This window comes from Trichomycterus rosablanca, chromosome 11, assembly GCF_030014385.1.
Source record: "Trichomycterus rosablanca isolate fTriRos1 chromosome 11, fTriRos1.hap1, whole genome shotgun sequence".
Taxonomy (NCBI): domain Eukaryota; kingdom Metazoa; phylum Chordata; class Actinopteri; order Siluriformes; family Trichomycteridae; genus Trichomycterus; species Trichomycterus rosablanca.
Window position 1 is genome coordinate 15,506,512 of NC_085998.1, and position 27,568 is coordinate 15,534,079.

At 39.2% G+C, this 27,568-nt stretch overlaps 1 protein-coding gene across 2 annotated transcripts; it reads left to right on the forward strand.

The window, feature by feature from the left end:
- On the forward strand, positions 1-25,941 carry mafa (MAF bZIP transcription factor a). Of its 2 annotated transcripts, none has more exons than XM_063004475.1 (2): positions 1-1,144; positions 25,883-25,941. In XM_063004475.1, exons 1-2 carry the CDS (start codon positions 93-95, stop codon positions 25,908-25,910), a joined length of 1,080 nt encoding a protein of 359 aa, XP_062860545.1. In that variant the 5' UTR covers positions 1-92; the 3' UTR covers positions 25,911-25,941. The 2 variants fall into 2 exon arrangements, with proteins under 2 accessions (XP_062860545.1, XP_062860546.1); XM_063004476.1 differs by lacking the exon at positions 25,883-25,941 and having other exon boundaries at positions 1-386; positions 444-1,148.
- Positions 25,942-27,568: the final 1,627 nt, after the last annotated feature.

The window sequence follows — 27,568 nt, forward strand, 5'->3', positions numbered from 1 at the left end:
TTAAAGAAATCAAGCTGGCTCAGTCGGTGCAGGCTCAAAGCGCGTTGACAGCAGCTCTCCAGCCGCTGTGGAAGAGCGTTTCGGGAAAGCGCATGGCATCCGAGCTGGCACTGAGTTCCACCGAGCTGCCAACTAGTCCCCTCGCCATGGAGTACGTCAACGACTTCGATCTGATGAAGTTTGAGGTGAAGAAGGAGCCTGCGGAAAGCGAGCGCCTCGGCTTGGCCCAGTGTGGGCGTCTGCTCGCTGGAGGATCCTTGTCTTCTACACCGATGAGCACGCCTTGCAGCTCGGTGCCACCTTCACCAAGCTTCTCAGCCCCGAGTCCTGGATCAGGAGGAGAACCCAAAGCACACTTGGATGACTTTTACTGGATGGGGGGCTACGCGCAACAGCAACAACAACAACAGCAGCAACAGCAGCAGCAACATCAGCAGCAGCAGCAGCAACCGATCAACCCCGAAGCGCTCGCGTTTGGCACCGACGACGCAATGGAGGCGCTGATCAGCAGCGCGCACCAGCTGCACGCCTTCGATAACTACGCGCGCTCGCAGCAGTTCCAAGCGTCCAGCCCTACAGACGAGGTCGGACCCGCGGCCGCCGTGGTGTCCGCCGTGATCGCGGCAGCGGCCGCACAGAACGCGCCTCACCACCACCATCACCACCATCATCACAGCAGCTCCGGGCATCCATCCGGCGTGCCGTCCAGCGTGAGCACCAATCATCACCATCACCATCAGCACCAACACCAGAGTCAGAACCAGAGTCAGCACGTGCACGGTCACGGGCACGCGGACGACCGCTTCTCGGACGACCAACTGGTCAGCATGTCTGTGCGCGAGCTGAACCGGCAGCTCCGAGGCGTCGGTAAGGAAGATGTGATCCGGCTGAAGCAGAAGCGGCGCACGCTGAAGAACCGCGGCTACGCGCAATCGTGCCGCTACAAGCGCGTGCAGCAGCGCCACGTGCTCGAGGGCGAGAAGACGCATCTGCTGCAGCAGGTCGAGCATTTGAAGCAGGAGATCGCGCGCCTGATGCGCGAGCGCGACGCCTACAAGGAGAAGTACGAGAAGCTGGTGGGCAGCGGATTCCGCGAGAACGGTTCGAGCAGCGACAACAACCCGTCTTCCCCAGAGTTTTTCATGTGAGTGCCATAACAGCATACAGCCGAGCAAACCCGCCAGCAGAATAGCGCCAATGCAATTTGGTCTGTGCACATAAAACTATTTTTATTAATATTTTTGTTCTGGATGTGCAGCTTCTTATGTTTCAAAGTTTTTATTTCCAATAATAAGCTTCCATTTGAACTTTTGATACTTAAAAAAAAAAACCTAAAATTTTCAGTGGCCTTTTTTTTTAATGTGTAGTGTGCAGCCTGATAAGTTTAAAACTTCTTGAAAAGCAGTCTGTCTTTCCCCTTGTGTGCTTCTGTTCTGAAACCCACCTACATTCATCCTACACATTTCAAACTTTGTTTGTTTTCTAGCTGTGTACAGCTTCTACATTTATTTTTTCCTATTTTTTTCTTTACAAGAATAAGCTCCTATTTAATAATATATATTTTTTGAAAGTATATTCCTAGATGTATAAATTGACGAGTTCTAACTTGTCAATAAACAAGCAGCTTTTTTCCTATGGGTCTCTACTCAGAAACTATTTTTTTTGTAGTCAAACTCACATGATCTGATTTTTTAAATCTTATCTTAATTTGTGCAGCCTCATTATTATTATTATTATTAATATTATTATTATTATTATTATTATTATTACTATTATTAAAAAGCTGCCCTTTTGCATTCTAATACTTCTAATTCTCAATTTATTTTCTCTTGTCTGAGTTTCTACTCTGAAACCTGAAACCTGAATTTTTTTATTTTTTTTACTTCCGGACTCTAAATAAAATAACTTTTTTTGAGACTGCCATGTACATTTAAATACATTTTTATATATTATTTAAATAAGAACTTTCTAAATCATCATATTCTCTTTTCTCCTTTTTTCTGCACTTGTGTATAGTTTTTGACATGCACCTCAAAGCATGTCAAAAACTATTTTTACTCTATATACTAGATTTTTGCTTAATGACTGCTATTTCAACTTTTTTAAACTTTCGAATTAAAATAGACTTTTATTTATTTATTTATATTTTTCTATGTCATTTCCGTTTTATTCATTTTCCCGTTCGTCTGCAGCTTCTTAGATCCAAACCATGAAAAGCTGCCCATCTGTTATACTTCGGGATTCCTCCTCATTTTCTTTCTTGTCTCTTTTTGAACAGGCTGTTAACTGCACACTTTGATAACTTCCAATCAAAAACTAAAAAGTTGCCTTCGTTTCGACTCGGAGTTTGAAACTTAACAAGCTGTCCATCTGTTATTTTCCGCTGTTCAGTGTACACCCAACTTGTGGTGTCTTCTCGAATTTTTTCTCCCAGTTTTATTTTGATACTTTGTATACGTGCGTATGCATGCATCCAGATGTGCACACATTACCATTGTCCATCGACCTCTGAGCGATGTGGGGGTTTTTCACAACCAGAATGAAACGCTTACCCCAAACAACCTCCATTACAGTGTTTCTTTTTTTACTTTTTCTTTTTTGCCAACCTTGGAGGATCAGAGCCCCAGCCGTCGCCACATTCTCATCTCATGTGTCCCGTTCGCCTTTTTGTGTTTAACCACAGAACTTAGAAGAACACGTATATAGAAAGAGAGACATTGCCTAAAGACATTGCATATAAAAAAAGAGACAATATGTTATCGCCTGCATGCTGGACATGTACGGTTTTTCTTTCTTTTTGCTTGAGAACTTTTTTACTTGGATAACTCCAGCATGGCATCCATACTCTTTTCCTGAGTCACTTTTTTGGAATACGTGCAAAAAAGTGAACGGACATCCTTGCACCATCCCTCTTTCTCCCCACGCTATTTCAACCGCATTGACCTGCGCGGCCATCCATGCAGTCCATGCACTGAACCCATTCCTGTTGAGAGTTGGCCAAGTGGAAGCAATATTTCGGGGACAAGGACCTCATTCTTGCAAAAACAAACAAACAAACAAAAAACTAAGGAGTCTAAAAACTAGTACCCGAAACTGTTAGGAGTTCTTATTAGACTCCAGACTTATTGCTTTGTAATAGCTGTGTAATAAAGCGCTGGGTGCGTAATCTAAGAACAGTGTTATCATGAATGTGTGTGCTGAAGGGTGAAAGCTGTGCTAAAGGTTGATTACGGATTACAGAGGCTGGTATAAAAGTTAAGGTTCATGCCTTATGCACTAATCTTTTTCCTGATAGTAGTGTTAAGGTGTTCTGGAAGGACCTACACAATGTGTATTATACAGCAGGATTGTTATGATGCAGAACTCAAGCTTATTTTTTATTCTATTTTATTATTTCCAGCATGTGCTTGCCATGAAAAGAGCAGTTTGACTGATGTAGCCCCTTTTTAAACCTAGCACTGACTACACTCTCAAACCAAAGTATTAAAAGTCAGTGTGGGTAATGGTGAATTATTATTATTATTATTATTATTATTGTTATTATTATTATAATTATTATGCACTCTCCTCAATTCAAAACTGGACCGAGTTGCACTATAATGTAGCCTAATCACACAGCATATCACACCAGGAGAATTACCAGAACGCTAATTTAAAGTTAAATACATATATGTGGAATGGCTGGAGAGTTTGTAAATCCGATCTTGTCTTAGTTACATTGTTGAGCAGGACTAGTTCCTTTTAAGTTTATTTTTTCCCCTTTTTTGTTTTTGTAAATGAATTCATTATTTACGAGGCAATAATATAATAATCAATAATGTCTGGACATTGTTTGATAGTCAGGGATTGACACCCTGCTTGTATAAAATGGGATATACCATCAATGGAAATTTTTTAAGTATGTTAATTAAATTCTTTTCATATATATTTTGCTGTGCAAAATGATTTCACTCACTAACCATAAGTGATGTTCATATGTGCTTACTTTCATTTCATACGATTATATGATATGCAATAATAAAAAATGCAATTCAGGCTTCATAAAATCTTGTGTCCTCTGGATTCTTAATTGAAAACTTTGTTTGGAGCTGCATAACCAGTATGGAAGAGTTTATCCTTTAAATCTGGTGTATCAGCAAACAGATAGGCTTAAAAAGATCTGCTCAGGTCTGATTAGTACGTTTATTTAGTTTAGCTACTTACATAACTTACAGTCTTTTAACATTTAATAGACAAAATAAAAGCTACTTCATTTTAAAGCAGTTATTTCATTTACGTATAGGATTTTAAGGGATGATTTGCCACCAATTTATGTTAGAAGATCATTGTAGGTTAAACAGTGCAAAATAAGGACAAACTAATGTAGACATCATGTCATCCGCATCAGTACAGTCTTAAAAATAGAAGCACCTTATCTTATTACTGGGATGGTACCCTTAACAGCATGTCTTATATGTTTTATAGATAGTGTACCTTAACTTATTTAAGCTTCATAACACACTGAGTACCCTTATGCAGGCGTTCCAAACCTGGCACCTGACACCTGGCACTGCAGTTCACATTTCTGTTCCTTAGGCCTGTTATTACTATTTACAAAGGCATTTGGGCTGCCCGCACAACCCGCTTTAGGATAGTTAGAACTGTCCGGCGGACTGTTAGAAAGTTGCTGTTAGAAATTTTGTTATCATTTTAAGAGCTCCAATATATTAGAATGCTCCTGTTTGGAGCTGCATAACCAGTATGGAGGAGTTTTTTTTTATATATCTAGTGTATCAGCGAACTCTTAAAAAAATGCTTAAAAAAAAAAGATCTGTTCAGGTCTGATTAGTACATTTATTCAGTTTAGCTACTTACATAACATTTAATAGACAAAATAAAAGCTACTTCATTTTAAAGCAGTCATTTCATGTACATTCAGGATTCAAAATGATGATCTGCCTCTAATCTATGTTAGAAGATCATTGTAGGAGCTTAAACAGTGTAAAATATGGACAAACTAATGCAGATATCATGTCGTCTCAAAATTAGAAGTACCTTATCTTATTACTGGGATGGTACCCTTAACAGCATGTCTTATATGTTTTATAGGTAGTGTACCTTAACTTATTTAAACTTCATAACACACTGAGTACCCTTATGCAGGCATTCCAAACCTGGCACCTGGCATTGCAGTTCACATTTCTGTTCCTTAGGCCTGTTATTACTATTCACAAAGGTGTTTGTGCTGCCCGCACGACCCGCTTTAGGACAGAGCAGCCTGGCGGACTGTTAGAAAGTTACTGTTAGAAATTTCGTAATCATTTTAAGAGCTCCAAGATTTTAGTATCTATGTATGAATAACCGCAGAGTCAGTGAGTAAAGGAAACAAAACTATGCGCCAATATCTATGAGTTCTGGCTGTTTTCAATCCACTAATACTTAAAGCAGCTGATTATTTAAACTTATTAATGAAGAAAATTTTGACTCACTACTCTTTTTTTAGCTTTTTTATTCAAGGGATTTAGGGATCGGCTTTTTCACTAATAGTTTAAATGTTTCATAAATAATATTTAAATGTATGATATTTATGATCGAGTTAAATAGGAAAACTGTCAGCCGACACCACACGCATTCCTTTAATGTAGAGAAACAATAGAGTAAACATGTAAAATCTCTATAATTTCTTTTTTCATTTATTTTTTGTCTCTACACATTAATGAACTATTTATCTATTATAATTATAATTGATCCAAATACAACTAAGGCTGCTTAAAAAGGAATAAGGGTTATTTAGTCATTTTTAGTATAATGTTAATGTTTTTTTTCTCTGCCACTTTTCCTCTAAGTTTGTCCATTCAAGGTTTTGGGGTTCAGGTTTTTTTTGTAAAGCTGCTTTCTAGAAAGTTCTACACATATCAGTTGATAACTTGATTTTGGGGTTTTTAAATAGATTAGCACATTTAATCAAATCAGTAACCACTAGTCCATTTTATAACAGCAATAATTGGGTTTCCTATGTAGGATTTAAAATGTTTGGAAGGATGACAGTATGCTCTGATTGTCTAAACCTTATAAACCACACATTACTATATTTTAGAGCTTCCTGCGGCATTTATATACGGGCAAAGAGAAAGCAAAGCAAACACGCCAACGACTGCAGTTCACTATTAAAATCTGAAGTACTGAAATGTAACTACTTAATACTGGAGTGGTACCCAGTCAAGAGAATCTAATCTACATTTGAAATGTATATCTTTGCATGATAAAAGCACATGTAAAGTATCTTAAGTGTATTTAACATTCATAATGTAACGTCGTAATCTCTATGACTTATATGTGCTTGTTTAGTCATACCCTTGACGGTACTGCCCCAGTGAAAGGCAAATATATTAAGTATTTCCATTTCTGAGAGTGTAGTATTGAGTGGGCTTGTACTGCTTCATATTATTTTGCTGTTTTTCAGTTTTGATAATATATGAATGCCAGAGGTTTACATATTTGACAAATTGAAAAATTGCAATTCTTCTTTTTTAATCATTTAATCATTTAAAAAACTGATTTGTTTTGTTCTTATTAGAATTGAAACGTCTTCTGGAGGATCATCGGTTGTTTTGGTTTATTGACTCGGCTGCACTAGTTGAACGTTTTATAACTGTGTTAGGAACTAAAACATTTAAAATATATTTAATATATATTTTGATAACTTATTATCACAATATTGTCAATTTACAGAAAATATAAATAAAGTGATGACAGTTGAAATGCACCATTCTAATGTAGACGTAGGTTTATATACAATTCTCATATCAGAGCTCTGCAAGTTTAATTATTGACAATGCAGTCCAGGAAATATATAGTAATTTGGGCATTGTATCTCTTACAGTAATAGACTTTTGCTTGAAGCTTTTGCATTATGCCGCCGTAAAGGACTGTTTTGCTTTAATGTCAAACAAGTACTTTAAGAGGTCGGAAATCAATTGGTGCAGAATTATATATTAATATATTAATCAAATCACACACTTTTCAGTTCCCTTCTTTATTTGTTTGTAAATTACAGAATTTTTTTTTTTTCATTGTTATTTGTTTGTAAGCAAGCTTTTTTTTATTATTACTTCTTTTTTACTTGGCATACAGTTATGGCAAAATATTGGCTGCTATTTTCAGTTGACATCCCTCACATTTAATGTGTTTTTTAAATTATTATTATCTTTTTATTTGAATATTATAAATTATGATATATATATATATATACAGTATATATATATATATATATATATACAGGTGTTGGACAAAATAACTGAAACACCTGTCATTTTAGTGTGGTAGGTTTCATGGCTAAATTGGACCAGTCTGGTGGCCAATCTTCATTAATTGCACATTGCACCAGTAAGAGCAGAGTGTGAAGGTTCAATTAGCAGGGTAAGAGCACAGTTTTGCTCAAAATATTGCAATGCACACAACATTATGGGTGACATACCAGAGTTCAAAAGAGGACAAATTGTTGGTGCACGTCTTGCTGGCGCATCTGAGACCAAGACAGCAAGTCTTTGTGATGTATCAAGAGCCACGGTATCCAGGGTAATGTCAGCATACCACCAAGAAGGACAAACCACATCCAACAGGATTAACTGTGGACGCAAGAGGAAGCTGTCTGAAAGGGATGTTCGGGTGCTAACCCGGATTGTATCCAAAAAACATAAAACCACGGCTGCCCAAATCACGGCAGAATTAAATGTGCACCTCGACTCTCCTGTTTCCACCAGAACTGTCCGTCGGGAGCTCCACAGGGTCGATATACACGGCCGGGCTGCTATAGCCAAACCTTTGGTCACTCGTGCCAATGCCAAACGTCGGTTTCAATGGTACAAGGAGCGCAAATCTTGGGCTGTGGACAATGTGAAACATGTATTGTTCTCTGATGAGTCCACCTTTACTGTTTTCCCCACATCCGGGAGAGTTACAGTGTGGAGAAGCCCCAAAGAAGCGTACCACCCAGACTGTTGCATGCACAGAGTGAAGCATGGGGGTGGATCAGTGATGGTTTGGGCTGCCATATCATGGCATTCCCTTGGCCCAATACTTGTGCTAGATGGGCGCGTCACTGCCAAGGACTACCGAACCATTCTGGAGGACCATGTGCATCCAATGGCGGTGCCGTGTATCAGGATGACAATGCACCAATACACACAGCAAGACTGGTGAAAGATTGGTTTGATGAACATGAAAGTGAAGTCCCATGGCCTGCACAGTCACCAGATCTAAATATTATTGAGCCACTTTGGGGTGTTTTGGAGAAACGTTTTCCTCCACCAGCATCACGTAGTGACCTGGCCACTATCCTGCAAGAAGAATGGCTTAAAATCCCTCTGACCACTGTGCAGGACTTGTATATGTCATTTCCAAGACGAATTGACGCTGTATTGGCCCCAAAAGGAGGCCCTACACCATACTAATACATTATTGTGGTCTAAAACCAGGTGTTTCAGTTATTTTGTCCAACCCCTGTATATATATAGATGTGTGTGTGTGTGTGTGTGTGTGTGTGTGTGTATATACTGTATATATAAATAATGGTATATGTATATACAGGGGTTGGACAATGAAACTGAAACACCTGGTTTTAGACCACAATAATTCATTAGTATGTATTTGCGGCCAATACAGCGTCAATTCGTCTTGGAAATGACATATACAAGTCCTGCACAGTGGTCAGAGGGATTTTAAGCCATTCTTCTTGCAGGATAGTGGCCAGGTCACTACGTGATGCTGGTGGAGGAAAACGTTTCCTGACTCGCTTCTCCAAAACACCCCAAAGTGGCTCAATAATATTTAGATCTGGTGACTGTGCAGGCCATGGGAGATGTTCAACTTCACTTTCATGTTCATCAAACCAATCTTTCACCAGTCTTGCTGTGTGTATTGGTGCATTGTCATCCTGATACACGGCACCGCCTTCAGGATACAATGTTTGAACCATTGGATGCACATGGTCCTCCAGAATGGTTCGGTAGTCCTTGGCAGTGATGCGCCCATCTAGCACAAGTATTGGGCCAAGGGAATGCCATGATATGGCAACCCAAACCATCACTGATCCACCCCCATGCTTCACTCTGGGCATGCAACAGTCTGGGTGGTACGCTTCTTTGGGGCTTCTCCACACTGTAACTCTCCCGGATGTGGAGAAAACAGTAAAGGTGGACTCATCAGAGAACAATACATGTTTCACATTGTCCACAGCCCAAGATTTGCTCTCCTTGCACCATTGAAACCAACGTTTGGCATTGGCACGAGTGACCAAAGGTTTGGCTATAGCAGCCCGGCCGTGTATATTGACCCTGTGGAGCTCCCGACGGACAGTTCTGGTGGAAACAGGAGAGTTGAGGTGCACATTTAATTCTGCCACAATATTTTGAGCAAAACTGTGCTCTTACCCTGCTAATTGAACCTTCACACTCTGCTCTTACTGGTGCAATGTGCAATTAATGAAGATTGGCCACCAGACTGGTCCAATTTAGCCATGAAACCTCCCACACTAAAATGACAGGTGTTTCAGTTTCATTGTCCAACCCCTGTATATATATATATAAAATTAAATGTGATGGTTGTGCTCATTTTTCCCATCGCTTGTGGGTTTTGGTTGCAATGGTGTTCGTCACTAGTTTAATTATTACTGTGTTATTTTTCACCTGCTTTTGACTCCAATTCCGTGCATTTTACTTCTCGGGTGGCTCGGCAGTAAAACGCACTGGCCCATCACTGCTACAACCTGGTGATCATGGGGTTCGAATCTCGCTGTAATGTCAGCCAGATGGACATATACGGACATGTTTGGCTAATGTCCGAAGGGGGATGATGGTCAAAACAGCCTAGCCATTGGAAGGTCTCAGTACCAGTCCAAAGCTCAGATAAAAAAAAATAGAAGGGTTACGTCAGGAAGGGCATCCTATATCTGCACCCTCATTTAATTCAGGCCAAATCTTTCTCAGCAGTGTGAACTTCCCTAATAGTAAAAGTTATGTTGTTTACACTGCTGAGCCTTTAAATTAAGCTCATTCTGCTTTACTTTCACCTCTGGCTTGTGTTTGCATGCATTTGTGTTTGTGCAAGTCTAACTGATCAGCAAATCTTGTGTGTAAGTGTACAGTATATCCATGCAATCCAGTGTGTGTGTAAGTCTGTGTATATTCAGTTAATGAAAATAATTAAACACACACAGCTTACCTAATACAGATGTTCTGGGAAAACTAAATGGGGTAGGGAGGTGAAGGCTCTGATATGAATACAGACATAATGTAATACAGAATCTATTTCTGCATGAAAAATATTAGTAGAATAAAGCAGAATTCTTTTATTTCAATGATTACATGTGCATAAAATGATTAACCATGATTTCACAGTAGGGCCGAGGCCAGGAGATGAAGAGGTCAGGATATAACAATGCTATGGCACTCTGTTTATGCTATTTGTCTTTTACTTGGATGCGACTTTTTCATTTATATACTGTAAATATCAATTGACATGAACAATTTGAACACATGGTATGAAAAGCTAAATTGTTATTCATGACTGGAGCAGATGGGATCGTAACACATTAGATTATTGTAGCTCATTAAAATGTTTGATTTAAAAATATCAAACAGGAAAAAATACGATCGCAAATATATGCAAAGTGAGTTTAAGTGAAACATAAAATATGCATAAAGCAATTTGGATGCGCTAGATTGGAGCAGACACTCCTGTTATCTGTGTTTGTCTCCAATGAACTCAAACTATGTATTTTCAGAGAGCTGCAAACTATAAAACCAAAAGTAATGACTGATTTCGGGTGTTTTAGTCACACCCATTGCTAACAGGTGTATAAAATAAATTATATAAAATAATCATATGCATCACATGTATGGGTGCAAATGTTTGGTGTGCAGAGAAACTCATGCACAGAGCCCTGATCTCTTCATTGAAAAGTTTGGAATGAATCGGAACATTGATTGTATGCCAGGCCTTTTCATCCAGCATTAGTGCCTGACCTCACAAAAGCTTTTCTGACTCACTGGGCACAAGTCCAAAAGATACACTCAACATCAAATAGACTTTTGTGGAAAGTCTTTTCAACAGCGCTGGGGGGCCATATATTAATTCTCATGATATTGGAAGTGGATGTTCAAAAAGCTTATGATCGAGTGAACGTATACTTTTGGCCAAATAGCTTTTATAAAACAGTATTAGGTATTACTGCTTACTTCATTATTAGCACCTATTGCAGGTTGTTTTACATAAGGCCACAATCACTATTAGGGTTAAACACTCACTCACTCACTCACTTTCTTAACCGCTTATCCAATTAGGGTCGCAGGGGGTGCTGGAGGCTATCCCAGCTTTTCAATGGGCGCAAGGCACACAGTAACACCCTGGACGGGGCACCAGTCCATTGCAGGGCAGACACACACACCCATTAACCTATAGGGCAATTCAGTGTCTCCAATTAACATGACTGTATGTTTTTGGGCTGTGGGAGGAAACCGGAGCTCCTTGAGGAAACCCACACAGACACAGGGAGAACATGCAAACTCCGCACAGAAAGGACCTTCTTGCTGTGAGGCGACAGTGCTACCCACCGAGCTATCGTGCCACCCAGGGTTAAACACACTAGGTTTAAACAAACCAGTCTATTCATTTTCATCAACCATCTTCATTCATAGACAGCAATGTCTGTGTAGGCGCCCGGTCAGCAGGTCTGAATCCTAAACCTGATTCTTAGCCGTGATGGGTTTTTGTTACGCTACGCCACCCGAGCGCCCTCTAGCCTATCCGGAATAGGTAAAAAAAGTTAAAATATGGGGAGGGAGGGCATGTCAAGTCAACATTCAGATAAGCTCAAAATGCCCCCCCTCCCCCTCAATATACTGATCTGAAATGGATTTGCTTTGTTTCAATCAATTGGTGATATGCCAGGTATGTTTTAGAAAACCTCCCCATCCCAGTAGATTTGGTCCCCTACAATGTTATATACATACACACACACACACACACATGCATATTTCTGTACTTCAGTTTGGACTCTACGCTGTACATCTTTGATCTAGTCTGATAGCACGGAGGTGCATGATAATTCCAAGACTCTGAATGAATTTTTCTGATGATTAATCACCAAACGATACAATTTTCTGCGTTGCAAAAATACAGATAAATCATGATTCCACAGCAGGGTTGAAGTCTGGAGACGGCATGCGTGCATGTAACGATGTTATTTATAACAATCTCTCTCATCCACCTTCTCTCTGACTTGGATGCTACTTCAGCATTTACAGTATGTACCGAGTTTGCATGAAGGAATAAAAAGCTAAAGTTAAATTGCTGTTCTAATTCATCAGATTTAGTGTAAAAGGTGCTGTTAAAATAAACTTTAAATCAGAGATCATGCAGTGCTCAAATAAAGAACAAGGATTTGGCTTTTTTCCCTCACCGTTTGCTGTGTAACTGGCTATACCAGCAGTGCTGTGTAACTGGCTATACCAGCAGTGAAGTGTTGTTTTTTACGAATACAGAGTGTGTTTATAGAACCCTGGTACCATACACATGACAGCTGAGATATTGTTTACTCAGTTTTTAATCAGAATGTCCAAAATACAGAATGAAGTATACGACTGAATATGAACTACAATTAAAAATGATAATTTAATTATTATTACGCATGATTTATGTATCATATTAACATTATGATTACTGCAGTTATTGCAGTTTGCATGCTCTCCGTGTGTCTGTGTGGGTTTTGTCCTGTTTAAAAACATGGAGTCAAATCAATTATTGATACTAAAATTCACCCTAGGTATAAGTGTGTGTGTGTGTGTGCCCTGTGATGGATTGGGGACCTGTCCGGGGTGTTTCCTACCTTACGCCCTGTGAATCAGACCCACGGTGAGCCTGACCAGGATAAAGCTGTGGTGAATCAGATAATGAATTAACTAATTGATGAAGGAATAATATATATATATATTAACATCATAGTTATTATTGGAATTGGAATTTATTATTGACCCACAGTGACCCTGACCAGGATAACAGGATAAAGCTGTGGTGAATCAGATAATGAATTAACTAATTGATTAAGGAATAATTTATATATATATATATATATATATACACATATATTAACATCATATTTATTATTGGAATTTGCATGTTCTCTTCATGTCTGTGTGGGTTTCCTCCTACAAGTCCAAAGACATGCAGTCAAGCCAGTGGAGCTACTGGATTTTGTCCTAAGAGAGAGAGAGTGTGTGTGTGCATGTGTGTGTGTTTGCCCTGTGATGGTCTGGCAACCTGTCTGGGGTGTTATTATTGGAATTTACATGTTCTCCCTGTGTCTAGATATTGTCCTAAAAAGAGAGAGAGTGTGTGTGTGTGTGTGTGTGTTTGCCCTGTAGTGGACTGGCGACCTGTTCGGTGTGTTTCCAGCCCACAGCTACCCTGACCACGATAAAGCAGTAGTAAATCAGATAATGAATGAATGAATAAATGAATTATTTATATATCGTAATAACTTCATGATTATTATTGGAGTTGGCATGTTCTCCCTGTGTCTCCATGAGTTTCCTCCTACGAGTCCAAAGACATGCAGTCAGGCCAATGGAGCTACTAGATTTTGTCCTAACAGTGTGTGTGTGTGTGTGCGTGTGTGCCCTGTGATTGACTGGCAACCTGTCTGGGGTGTTTCCTGTCTTTGGTCTGGTGAATAGGATATAGAGGTGGTAAAACAAACAAATGAACAGAGGGTTGTAGCCTAGTGGTTAAGGTACTGGACTGGTAATCAAAAGGTCACTGGTTCAAGCCCCACTTCTGCCAGATTGCAACAGTTGGGCCGTTCAGCAAGGTCCTTAACCCTCAATTGCTTAGACATTATACTATCACAGTACTGTAAGTCGCTTAGGATACACCCTGAAGAGGTGCCAGTTTACATCGGAGCAACACACACTCACACAACCACTTACTCGCTTACAACCAGGGAGAATTAATAGCAGCCGATCCACCATCTGCATAAAGAATATTCATGCAGATAGATGAAGAACATGCAAAACTCCTCACAGGAAGTAATCAGAGGGGAGAAATGTGTATATCGATGTGCATAAAGCTGTGCATTATGGGCATCCAGTTGTGACAGGAATTCTTGTGGTTTGAGCAGTGTGTGTGTGTGTGTGTGTGTGTGTATGTGTGTGTGTGTGTGTGTGTGTGAGTGAGTGTGTGAGATTTGCAGAGAGGATGCAGGGAGGTCAGTGCAGGAACAGGACTCAGAGTCATTACAATGATCCGTTTCCTCCAGGGAGACCACGTTCATTTCCTGCACCAGTCCTGCACACACACTCACACACACACACACACACACACACACACACACACACACCCACGCACACACACACACACACACACACACATTGCAGGAGGAGTGTATCTTAAGAGGCTGATGTTCTACCAACATTTCCCTGTTTTGTTATCCTTATTTTATCATTTTATCCTTTATTGTTTTTCTCAGAGGGCAGCATAGCGGCACAGTGTGCAGTGTGAGTTTAGCATAGCCCTGTTGTTCTAAGAACCTGGGTTCAAACCTAACCTGGCTTTTGGTCAATGTGCTAAATTGGAAACAATTATTAGCTATTAATGACCCTGGTGTGTGTAAGTAAATAAATTGTTAAGTCTGTACCCGGTCCATTCTCTTCCTATGCCCACTGGTCCATAAATACGTGCTTGGACGAGTTTGCTCCAGAGCCTTGACCTCCACCCCACTGAAAACCTCTGGGATAAATTGGAGCATTCATTGTGAGCCAGGCCTACGTGTCCAACATCGACACCTGACCTCACAAATACTTTCATTTTATTTTAAGCTAAATTGGCACAAACTCTCACAGATGCACTTCAAAATCTATTGGAGTGCTTTCTCAGAAAAGTGGATGCCAAACGAAACAAGGACAACATGCCAAACTGCTTAAAGACCTTGACTAGAGGCCAGGTTTAAACCCAGAACCCAGTGGTTTTCAGAACAATGGGGCTATGTCATGCTCACGCTGCCCGTTCTGCCACTATGCTGCCCTCTGAGAAAAACAAGGAAGGATAAAATGTAGTTCAGGACAAAGTGTTGGTAGAACAGTCCCAGTTGGTAGTCCCATAAGATACACTCCACTTGCAGTGTGTGTGTGTGTGTGTGTGTATGTGTGTGTGTGTGTGTGTGTGTGTGTCTATCCAGTTCGTAATCACCTTTAGTCATACAGTAAATATGTACTGTATACACACACACACACACACACACACACAATCTTTTACACAGCAGCTTGTTACCCAAGGCAACATAAAGCTTGCTTGATTATAGACATTGTTTTTTGTCATGTGGGGGTGCATGGATATTTTTTTTAGTAACTATATATAAATATTGTAATGTTTATAAAATGTACATCTAATAATGAAGAATTTAATATATGGGCAACACATTGGCTCACAGCAAGAAGGTCCTGGGTTCGATTCCCAGGTGGAGCAATCTGGGTCCTTTCTGTGTGGAGTTTAAATGTTCTCCCCATGTTTGTGTGGGTTTCCTCCGGGTGCTCCGGTTTCCTCCCAGAGCCCAAAGACAAGCAGTCAGGCTAACTGGAGATACTAAATTTTCCTAGGTGTGTGTGTGTGTGTGTGTGTGTGTGTGTTTGTGTGTGTGTGTGTGTGTGTGTATCCAGGGTGGTTTTTACCTTTCGCTCCATGAGTTGCACCCACCACGACCCTGACCAGGATAAAGTGGTGGTAAAACAGACAATGAATGAATGAATGCGAATTTAATATATGGACAGTGGTAGCTTAGTGGATAAGGTTCTGAACTAGCATTCAGAAAGCTTCTGGTTCAAACACCACCACTGCCAGGTTGGCGCTGTTAGGCCCCTGAGCAAGGCCCTTAACACTTAACTGTTTGCTTTGTATAGTCACAGTTGTAAGCTGCTTTGGATAAAAGCTTCTGCTAAATGGCATAAATGCCAATTGGTTGTGGTAGCTTAGTGGTTCTGGTACTAGACTAGTGATCTGAGAGTCACTCATTCAGGTCCCATATTTGCAAGGTTGCCACTGCTGGGCTCCTGAGCAAGGCCCTTAACTCTTAATTGTTTGCCTTGTATAGTCACAGTATAGTTGCGCTGCATGATGTGGGAAAATAAAATAATTCACTCATTCATTCATTCATTGTTTGTTTTACCTCCTTTTTGTTCGATTCACTGGAAGAAGGATAGGAAACACCCTGGACAGGTTGCCAGTCATCACAGGGCAAACACACAGACACACACAGATTCTCTCTCACACACACACACACACCTAGGGGCAATTTTAGTAGCTCTAATTAACCTGCCTGCATGTCTTTGGACTGTGTTAGGAAACCGGAGACACGGGAAGAACATGCAAACTCCACACAGAAAGGTCCCAGACTGCTCCATCTGGAAACTGAACCCAGGACCTTCTTGCTGCGAGGCGACAGTGCTACCCACCGAGCCACCATTCCGCAAAATCAAAATCAGTTAAAATAATTTGTTCGGCACCCAGGTGGCACAGCGGGATATTCCACTAGCACACCAGTGCAGAGATTCTGAACTCCTCAGTTCAAAACTCGGCGTTACCACCGGTCATCTGGGCGCCATCTAGGGGGCATAATTGGCAGTGCCTATTTGACCGGACTATTTGGGTGGGGTTTTCAAATGCTGTGTAAGGACCCTGATTAGCAGATAGAGGGGCGCCTGTGCAGAGTGCATGGGTGGAAAAGGGTTCCACTAAGGGCTGCACATGGGTCGCAGGAGGTGTAAGCAGCAATATATCAACCTCGACTGCATTCAGGGATCCCCCAGCAGCGGAAGACAGATTGACTACACTAAATTGGGAGAAAATAGGAGAAAAACGCATAAATAAAATAGAAAATAAAAATAATAATAATAATTTGCTCTTAATGTAAAAGGCAAATTTTATGTTGATGCATTAAAAAAAGATTATGTAATCTATTCATCTATTAAATCTATTAATGATGTATTAATATGTGTTAAAATTATACATCATTTAAAATTAGAATATTAGACACAGATACAATAACGTGTCTGCACAGCGTACTTATTCTAACATTCCAGTGTATGGAAATATTGAGAACGTTTCCTTTCCCGGCTTGATTTAGTCCACTTGGATGCTCTGTCAGTGTAGTACGAATACTGCAGCTTCACACTGTGTGTAAATCTCGTCTGGACTCGTTAATGGCCTTATGCTGCTTGTTTGCTGAGCGGTGTTGCAGCGAGGCGCTAACGTCGCGTCCCTAATCTGTCCTCTGGCTAAAGAGCCCGTGTTTGCACAAGGGCCGTGCTGCCATTTATAACCCGCGCATAAACACACACCGGCCTTTTAGCGCGCATGCACAGGCAAACCCGCTATCCTACGAATAAGGAAAAAAAGGGGCAAAACCAAGGTAAGATGAGGTAAGATTTTCAAGAATCATGAGTGAGGTGTGGAGGAAAGAACTTGGAAAATGATGTACACACTCTGAAACTGGATGTGTCATGCTTTACGGGGTTTTTCCACAATGCCTGGACACGGGTGTGGTGTGTGGGTGTGTTCACATGTGTACATGTGAGATGAAGAAATAAATGCTGTCCCCTTGTTCGTGTTTTCGTGAAAGCGTGGGCATTTTTTATCTGCTACAAGTTTCAGAATATTTTTCAGGCTTTAGAAACAAGAATAGATGAACCGCAAACCCGTGTGTTCATTCGTGACAGCACGTGTCATTAGGGTTGGATGACATGATGTGCATTCTGATATGTCGTAGTTTCTGATTGGCTGGCATGATTCTTGAAGTAAATCAACTTTAACACAGTTATAATGTTGAAGAATTTAAAATCAATACACCTGATTAAACATATCCATTCCAACAAAAATAAATAAGATTTATACTAGAACTACATTTACATTTTAAGTGTGTCAGTCCATCACAGGGCTAAGGCCATTTGCCTTTCTTAGACATAGCCAATCATGTCTGTATTGACTGTTAATAGCACCGCTGAAAACTCTGCCGTAGTCGTCTGGCGTTATAGACTGTTACTGCATTGTATGTATACATGTATATATAGTTTTCCTTACATTTACTTTGACCTATATTTGATTGCAGACAGTTTGAACCTGAGATCTTTCATGTTTTGTCTGTTTAACTTCATTTCATTTGTTAAGGCAAGGCAAGGCAAGTTTATTTGTATAGCACCTTTAATACACATTGGCAATTCAAAGTGCTTTACATAAGGAAAAAAAATTAATTAAAAGCATTAAAACAGTCCTAAGATCTAGAACCTCAGAAAGACTTCTTGCAAACATTTCGTTACAATTAAGAGAACATGAAATTCAAACAAGAGAGATACAAAATTAAGAACATGAAAAACTAAAAGAAAATATAGTAAAATATACCCTACAATTTAGGGAATATGAAATTAAAACAAGAGAGACGAAAAATTAAGAACATGAAAAACTAAAAGAAAATATAGTAAAATATACCCTACAATTTAGAGAATATGAAATTAAAACAAGAGAGATAAGCAATTAAGAACATGAAAACTAAAAGAAAATATAGTAAAATATACCCTACAATTTAGAGAATATGAAATTAAAACAAGAGAGATAAGCAATTAAGAACATGAAAACTAAAAGAAAATATAGTAAAATATACCCTACAATCTAGAGAATATGAAATGAAAACAAGAGAGATACACGTTATTATAAGGGATTAATTATACATATTAACAGGGAAATTACAATACTAAATACTAAGACTATCCCACAGACAAAAAGTACATTGAGATCTTAGAGCAACACATGCTGCCTTCAAGACATCATCTTTTCCAGGGACGTCCATGTATTTTTCAACAAGGCAATGCAAAACCACATGCTGCACACATTACAAAGGCATGGCTGCGGAAGAAGAGGGTACGGGTACTGGACTGGCCTGCCTGCAGTCCTGACCTGTCCCCTATAGAGAATGTGTGGAGAAGTTTAAAACAAAAATTGCGACAACGATGAACCTGTACTGTTGCACATCTTAAGATGTGTTTGCAGGAAGAAAGGGACAAAATAAAAGCTGAAACACTAAATCACTTGGTCTCCTCGGTGCCAAAATGTCTTTTAAAAGACACCCCAGACAGGTCGCCAGTCCACCACAGGGCTTGGCTAAACTTATATAAGCCTTGGATAAAATATAGAAAACATATAGAATGTTAAAAAATACACACTGGTTTAAATAAAAATGAACATGGTTTTGTGAAAGAGTAACCCTTTTTTTTCTTTCTATTAGAACATTCTTGACAAGGATTTAAGGTCATCTGTTTGTGAACTGAATCTAAAATATTTGGATTATAAGTTGGACTATACAGGTAAATACAGCAAATATAATAAGCAAGAACCCATGAAACAATAAATAAATAAATAAATAATAATTTATTCTTTAAGGTCTTTAAGGCCTTTTTGAACCTAAAAGATAATCTGTAGTGAGAACTTAAACATGCAGTTAAAGCATTAAAAAACAGGAATTGACTTATGTGTTAAGTTGCACATTTTGCTTCAAAAAGGAATGCAGCCGGTTATTAGGCTACTCAGAATACATTCTGATTCTGATTGTGATTCTGATTCTGATAGTAAAGAATTTTTCTTTGTATTGATAATATCTTACAAAAATTCATAGGTAAGTAAATTAATTAAATAAATATATAGTGACTTAATGTTGACATTAAAGTAGTTACTTAGTCTGCTTGAATTTAAATGAATGAATGAATGTTGTGACACTGTGCCAAGCAAATATTTGCTTCATCGAGAGAGTGAGCGGCTCCGTACGAGGTCAGATCGACTGGGGAATAAGTATTATATTCATACACTCCACTGCGCCTTCACTTAGGGTTCACTCTCTGCCGTTTAAAATTACCCCAGAGTGTACTGTACGTCTCATTATCAGAGTCAGACCCAACCACTCTCAAGGACATTGGTGTTAATGGAAGTAAATGTGATCAACATATCTGCTTCAAACGGTGTTCAAGTTTTAGCCCAGAAAAGTAAAATAAATAAATACATAAATAGATAAATAAAAAATACAAATGGGCCCTAGTTGAGTAATGGGAAAGACAGAATAGATTATTTTACTTAAGTTAAAGTAGTGGTATCAACATAATAAATAAATAAAAAAATACAAATAGACCCTAATTGAGTAATGAGAAAGACAAAATAGATTTTTTTTACTTAAGGTAAAGTAGTGGTATCAAATAAATAAATAAATAAATAAATATTTAAATAAATTATATTTATTACATTTTTTTTTTTTATATTTAATGAATATTTTTTAACCAGTCAAGTACACAGAAATATTTAATAAATTGCATTATACAAATTGCCCTCAGTTTTGCAAATTTCAAGGTACTGGTTAGTTCTGCATTACCTGTAAACACAGCGTACAAGCTGGGAATAAAGTTAAATCTAAATACTGGAGCGCTGTTAAATAAAGAAAATGTATTTATTGCATTAAGAGTACAATTGTACCATTGACCATGTACCCATGTGTTATTAAAGATAAATTAATGATTTTTTTGCATCATGGTTCCTGGTATTCTTTGGGCTAAATGTTAAGTATCACAGGTTCAGGTTTGCATTTTTACAACTCACTCACAAAGTATTTAATTAAATGAATTAACTTTTATTTTATTTTTCCTAGAGTGCCAAAAATAAAGTGTTTTAATTGCTCCTTAGGGGTTAAAATAAATAAAAACAAATAAATAAAATCATTTAAACATACATTATATAGCATGCACCAGTCAGGTTGTTTGACTTGACACTTGCAGAGTAAGTCTGTATGACGCGTCTCATATGTCTATGATGAAGTGTTCAGACTACTTTGCAGGTACTTTACACTCTAATCTGAGCTATTAGGCATCTAATTGAGACCTGAGAGCAATATGAGAGGATAAGGACCACCTAAATTTCCTGTGTGTGTAAAGAGAGCACATGTTTATCCTCTAATGGAGACTAAATGTCCCCCGGACAATAAGACTGCATGACTGTCTTGACATTGTAAGAACACTTGGCTAGTCTGCCTATCTATCTGTCTATATACATATACAGTGTCTGTCTGTCTGTCTATCTCTATCTGTCTGTATTTATCTATCTGTCTGTTCATCTGTCTATATACATATACAGTGTGTCTGCCTGTTTGTCTGTCTGTCTATCTATCTATCTATCTATCTATCTATCTATCTATCTATCTATCTATCTATCTATCTATCTATCTATCTATCTATCTATCTATCTATCTATCTATCTGCCTATCTGCCTATCTGCCTGTCTGTCTTATTTATATGTATTTATATGTGTCTATATACATATGCAATGTCTCTCTATCTGTCTGTCTTTCTGTCTACCTATCTTTATCTATCTATCTGTCTGACTGTATTTATTTATCTGTCTGTCTGTTTGTCCATTGATCCATCCATCCATTAAATGTATTTCTATTTTGAAGAACACAATACTAATGTTTTAACTTAGGAAAAGATCAGAAATCTATATTCGATTGAGTAACCCTTATTTTTAATCACAGCATCCATGTGTCTTGGCATATTGCCACCAGTTTTTCACATTTCTCTTAGAGCCACTAACAGCCACTCCTGGCCTTGTTGCGGTGGCAAAAGATAGAGCCCCGCACCGTGATGATTTGAAGGATGAAGCCAGTATGCAGGAGAATACTGTCACTAAAAGAGTCACATGCTAAAAGTGGCAAAGGTAATCAGTGGCCAAAATAATAAACTAATAAAATATGGAAAAAATATACTGTAGAATCAGACATCAGCAGCCAATAGCAGAGAGAGAGGACAGGAAGGAAATTAGAGTTAGAATAATATCAGATTTTTTTTTACACTTTCTTGTATGGTTTTGTGCTGGAGATTTATAATTAATGCCTCTATAACGTGAGTACATGGCCACATGATTTTTCTGACAAAGGTAGCTGCGTTAGTGTACTTTTATCTCCCTAAGGGGCAACCATCCTTCTGGGTAAGCACAAGGAGTGCAGTGTCCTCTTCTTTGACTAACAAGCTTGTCTATTTGTTCTTACACGTTTCCGCTTCAGGCTGCAGATTTTATTTGAGTTCCTTTTTTTCTAGTTTCCATTATTTTGGCCATTGGTTAATTAGATTAAGACTCTTTAGCCACAATATTGTTGTAAATTGCAAAACATCCTGCAGTTGTGTCTTAACACAAATTTGCTGGTGTGGGGCTTCAACTTGGGGCATTATTTCAGTTAGGTTTAAGTCTTGGTATAGGGTTGCACTTTCCATAAATTTTGATTTCATCCTACGGTTGTTGAGTGACACTCGAATGAGTCTTTTTTGCCCTCTACTAGTCTGTATCTTTTTTATTTCTTAATGTCTGCTGTCTGACCTTGTTTGACCTTATTTTAAGTATAGAAGCAACCTGATGCTCACTTCATCCCCCTGCCAGTTAAGCCAGAATTAAACCCTTTATTTCCTTAGTCATGGTCAGTCCTTCGTGCAAACTCAGTTTGCTAACATAACAGCAGATTGTTCTCCTGGAAAGTTTGATTGGATTAAAGAACCCACAACAAATAATCTGATAGGACTCCTCAATAGCTTCTAGATCCTCTTTTACAAATCATTCTCTTTGGCACACACAGCTTTTAAATGAAATGTATTGCAGGGACTTAGATGGACGTCTCAAAAACTTAAATTTGTGCTTATCAAAGTGTTATGTGTAAATATGTACATATACTTTGGATCACTGTCCTGCTGGAGGAGCTTACCATGTCATCTTCTAGTATACATTTTACATTTACATTTTCTGCATTTAGCAGACTTACAGAAGTGCTTCCATAGTAAACATTTCATTTCTCAAGTTTTAGTAAACAACAGTCAAAGAACACGAATCTGCTGAAACCTGTTAGAACCAAAGTGTTTTTTTCTTTTTTTTTCTTTTTTTTATTAATGAAATGGGAAAAATTTTTTAGTAAATAGGTATAGGTCAGCTTAAGTGTTTAGTAAAAAGGTGGGTTTTTAATCGTTTTTTAAAGACAGCAAGAGACTCAGATGTTCGGACAGACAGAGGAAGTTCATTCCACCACTTGGGTGCTAGAACAGAGAAGAGCCTTGATGCTTGTCTTCCTTTAGTCCTGGGTGGAGGCTCAAGTCGAGCGAGACTAGTGGCTCGGAGGTTGCGTGGTACAGAGCGGGGTTTGATTAGACCACGAAGGTAGCTTGGGGCTGGTCCATTTTTGGCTTTGTAGGCGAGCATCAGTGTTTTAAACTGAATGCGTGCAGCTACAGGAAGCCAGTGAAGAGAACGCAGCAGTGGGGTGATGTGGCAGTGTTTGGGCTGGTTAAAAACCAGACGGGCAGCTGCATTTTGAATGAGCTGCAAGGGTTTAATAGTGGACATGGGAGTTCCTGCCAGGAGGGAGTTGCAGTAGTCCAACCGTGAGATTACAAGTGATTGGACCAGAATCTGGGTAGCTTCCCTGGAGAGAAATGGTCGAATCTTCCTGATATTGTACAGGAGGAACCGGCACGATCTTGTCTATGTAAGGAGAGAAGGTCAGCTGGTTATCCAGGACAATACCAAGGCTTCTTACCTTATCAGATGGTCTGATCTGGGAGTCATCAAGAGAAATGAGAAGGTCCTGGGTTGGAGACTGATCTCCGGGAATGAGCAACATCTCTGTCTTGCTGGGTTTAAGTTTCAGATGATGAGCTGACATCCATTGTGAGATATCTCGCAGACATGCTGAGATGCGAGCTGAGACTTGCGTGTCTGAAGGAGGAAATGACAGAACAAGCTGAGTGTCATCTGCATAGGAGTGGTAGGAGAAGCCATGGGAGGCTATGACCTTACCCAGAGAGCGGGTGTAGATAGAGAAAAGAAGTGGGCCAAGTACAGAGCCCTGAGGAACACCGGTTGAGAGAGTGCATGGGGGAGTTATGGATCCCCTCCATGACACTTGGTAGGAGCGCCCTTCCAAGTAGGAGGCCATCCATTGCCATGCTGAACCTGTTACTCCAAGGTTGGAGAGAGTGGTCAGGAGAATGCTGTGATTCACTGTGTCGAAGGCTGCAGAGAGGTCAAGAAGAATGAGGACCGATGAAAGTTTGGCTGCTTTGGCTGCATGAAGCTTCTCAGTAACAGCTACAAGTGCTGTTTCCGTAGAATGCGCTGCCTTGAAGCCAGACTGGATACTAGTATACTATGCAGTCCATAACAAGATTCCCAGAACGTTTGGAAAAATAAACCTTAAAACACCCTAAAAAATCCCAGATGCTTTATCATACTTAATGGTATTTCTTTTCTGTATAACCACACTTTTTTATGCCAAACCAACAGAGTTCATTTTTTCCCCAAAAGCTCTATCTTTGTCTCATCCTCACATAGAATACAGTTCCAGTAATGTCCAGAAAAATTCCAAGAGCTTTAGTTTGTGGTTCGTTTCCCAAATAGTTTGTTGGCATGAACTGTAGGTGGCATCTAATAGTAGATTCTAAGACTGTGAGCACAAGGGCAAAAATACAGCTTTAACTGACTTTTTACTTATTGTCCTAACTTATTTAACTGGTTGTTTTTAGACTTCACCTAATTTTTTAAGGTCAACGCAGCTTGTTCTCTTTAGATACGTAAATGCTGAATGCAGATTTAAGCTTCAACACATGTTGAGTAAATGAATATGTATGAATATGAGTATGGATAATTAAAATCAACTAATTGTCAACAACAAAGGTTCATCAGGACTGTCTGGCAGATTTTACAAATTAGTATTTACAGTGGTGTATAAAGCATACAAGTACAAGTTTTAAAAGCATTTACTTTTACTACTTTAAATACTTAAGTGCATTTAATTGTAGAAAATTACTTTTGATACTTAAGTGCATTAAACATCATATACTTCAATAGTTTTACTCAAATAATATTCTAAGTCACTTCTATCAAAGTAAATTTCTGGTTTTATACTTCTACATGTGTTTCTCTGCATGCTTTGTTAACCCCCTTTCAAGCTGTTCCTCAATGGTCAGGACTCTCCTAGGACCACCACAGAGCAGGTATTATTTGGGTGGTGGATCATTCTCAGCACTGACACAGCAGCGCTGCCGGAGTTTTTAAATACCGTGTCCACTCACTGTCCACTCTATTAGACACTCCTAACTAGTTGGTCCACCTTGTAGATGTAAAGTCAGAGATGATCACTCATCTATTGCTGCTGTTTGAGCTGGTCATCTTCTAGACCTTCATGAGTGGTCACAGGACGTTGCCCACGGAGCGCTGTTGGCTGGATATTTTTGGTTGGTGGACTATTCTCAGTCCAGCAGTGACAGTGAGGTGTGTAAAAACTCCTCCAGCAGAGCTGCTGTGTCTTATCCACTCATACCAGCACAACACACACTAACACACCACCACCATGTCAGTGTCACTGCAGTGCTGAGAATGACCCACTTCCCAAATAATACTACTTTGTAGTGGTCCTGTGAGAGTCCTGACCATTAAAGAACAGCATGAAAGGGGGCTAACAAAGCATGGAGAGAAACAGATGGACTACAGTAAGTAACTGTAGATGTACAAAGTGCTTCTATATGGTAAGTGAAGCCGATAAAATTGACAATGTGTGTAGAAACAAGGAGGTGGTTTTATTGTTATGGCTGATCGGTGTTTATAACGTAGCCATCAATGCAAAAAATTATGAACCCATTCATTAATTAAATATATTTAAATATCATCTAGTAAAATTTCATTAACAGCCAATTAAAATGAAAACCTGTTAATGATGACACATAGCATTCTGTAAAGGTTCAATATCTATATCTATATCTATATGTTATATTACACTTTTCTTCTGTACCAGGTCTTCCAGAAAGTTTCTTCACCTGTGACTGTGACTCTTCCACCCCTGGCCTTGAGGACTGAGGTACATTTCTCTGTTCTTTCCTATAAATCTGCGTCTTTGCCTTTCTTTCACTGGGTTATTCTGCTCAAGAAGCTACACATTCCATATAAATGTTTAAGTAATTCAACATTGAAAAGTAAAGGATGCGTCAATTTTACTGTCTATTTACTATTTACCTATGCTGGATCATATTTATAAATAACAGTGCCATCCGTTTGATGTGGTAAAATATGAAAAGGAAAAATCAATATCAAAATATGGCTGAAAAAAACGTGTTTACTTTGAACAAATCTAAATGAAACAACCTTAAGAAATGTAAAACATTTGTCAGTGTAAGAAACAGCAGCCTGAACAGATACAGCATCTGTATCAGTCTACACATCAGTCCCATTCAACACAGTCTATTCATGCTCACCTATACAACACATAAGGGTCAGCTTTACTGTGTGTGTGTGTGTGTGTGCTACATACATTCATTTTGATGCATGTATGCTGTGTCTGTCTGTCTCTCTGTCTGTGTCTCTGTCTTTCTGTTTCTTTCTCTCTGTCTGTCTTTTTGTATCAGTATGTCTCTCTGTATGTCTGTCTCTCTCTCTGACTGCCTGTATCTGCCTGTCTGTCTGTTTTATCTATTTGTCTGTCTGTCTCTGTCTGTTTGTCTATTTCTCTCTCTGTCTCTCCGTTTCTCTCTGTCTGTCCGTCTGTTTCTGTCCGTCTGTCTTTCTCTGTGTGTGTCTCTCTCTGTGTGTCTCTCTCTGTCTGTCTGCCTGTTTGTCTATTTCTCTCTCTGTCTCTCTGCCTGTCTGTCTTTCTCTGTGTGTGTATCTCTGTCTGTTTTTTCTGTCTGTCTGTCTGTCTGTTTGTCTGTTTCTCTCTCTGTCTCTCTGCCTGTCTCTCTGTTTCTCTCTGTCTGTCTGTGTCTCTCTCTCTCTGTGTCTCTGTCTGTCTCTGCCTGTTTGTCTATTTCTCTCTCTGTCTGTCTCTCTGTTTCTCTCTGTCTGTCCATCTGTTTTTGTCTGTCTGTCTTTCTCTCTGTGTGTGTCTCTCTCTGTGTGTCTCTGTCTGTCTGTCTATTTCTCTCTCTGTCTCTACTTTTCTCTCTGTCTGTCCGTCTGTGTCTGTCTGTCTTTCTCTCTGTTTGTGTCTCTGTGTTTGAGAGAGAGAGACATACAGAGTGCCAGACAGACAGACAGACAGACAGATAGAGAGAAACAGACAGAAACACACAGAGAGAAAGACAGACAGACACACACTCACAGCAGGACATGTTGTAGTAGGACAGAGTAAAGGGATACACTTTTATACCTGCGAGTCACCACATGTGGGGGGGGGGGGGGGTACAGTATGAACTCATTAAAAACGTGTTATTTTATATGTTCTTTACACAAAAAGAGCCAAAGGCAAGGAGTCTGAGGTTAAAATAATAATAAATAGCATCATTTTTCTTTGGGTAAACATTGAAAACGGGTCCCACAGACCTGAACACCACACAAGGGTTAATTTCAGTAGGATTGCAAGCCACTGAAGTTCCATGACCAAAGTGAGAAACATATCGTTGGTTTTATATCAATAGTTTTACTTAACCATTTCTGGATGCAGTAATTAGCAGGGGTGTCTACATAAAGTTGACCATGTAGTTCTTTT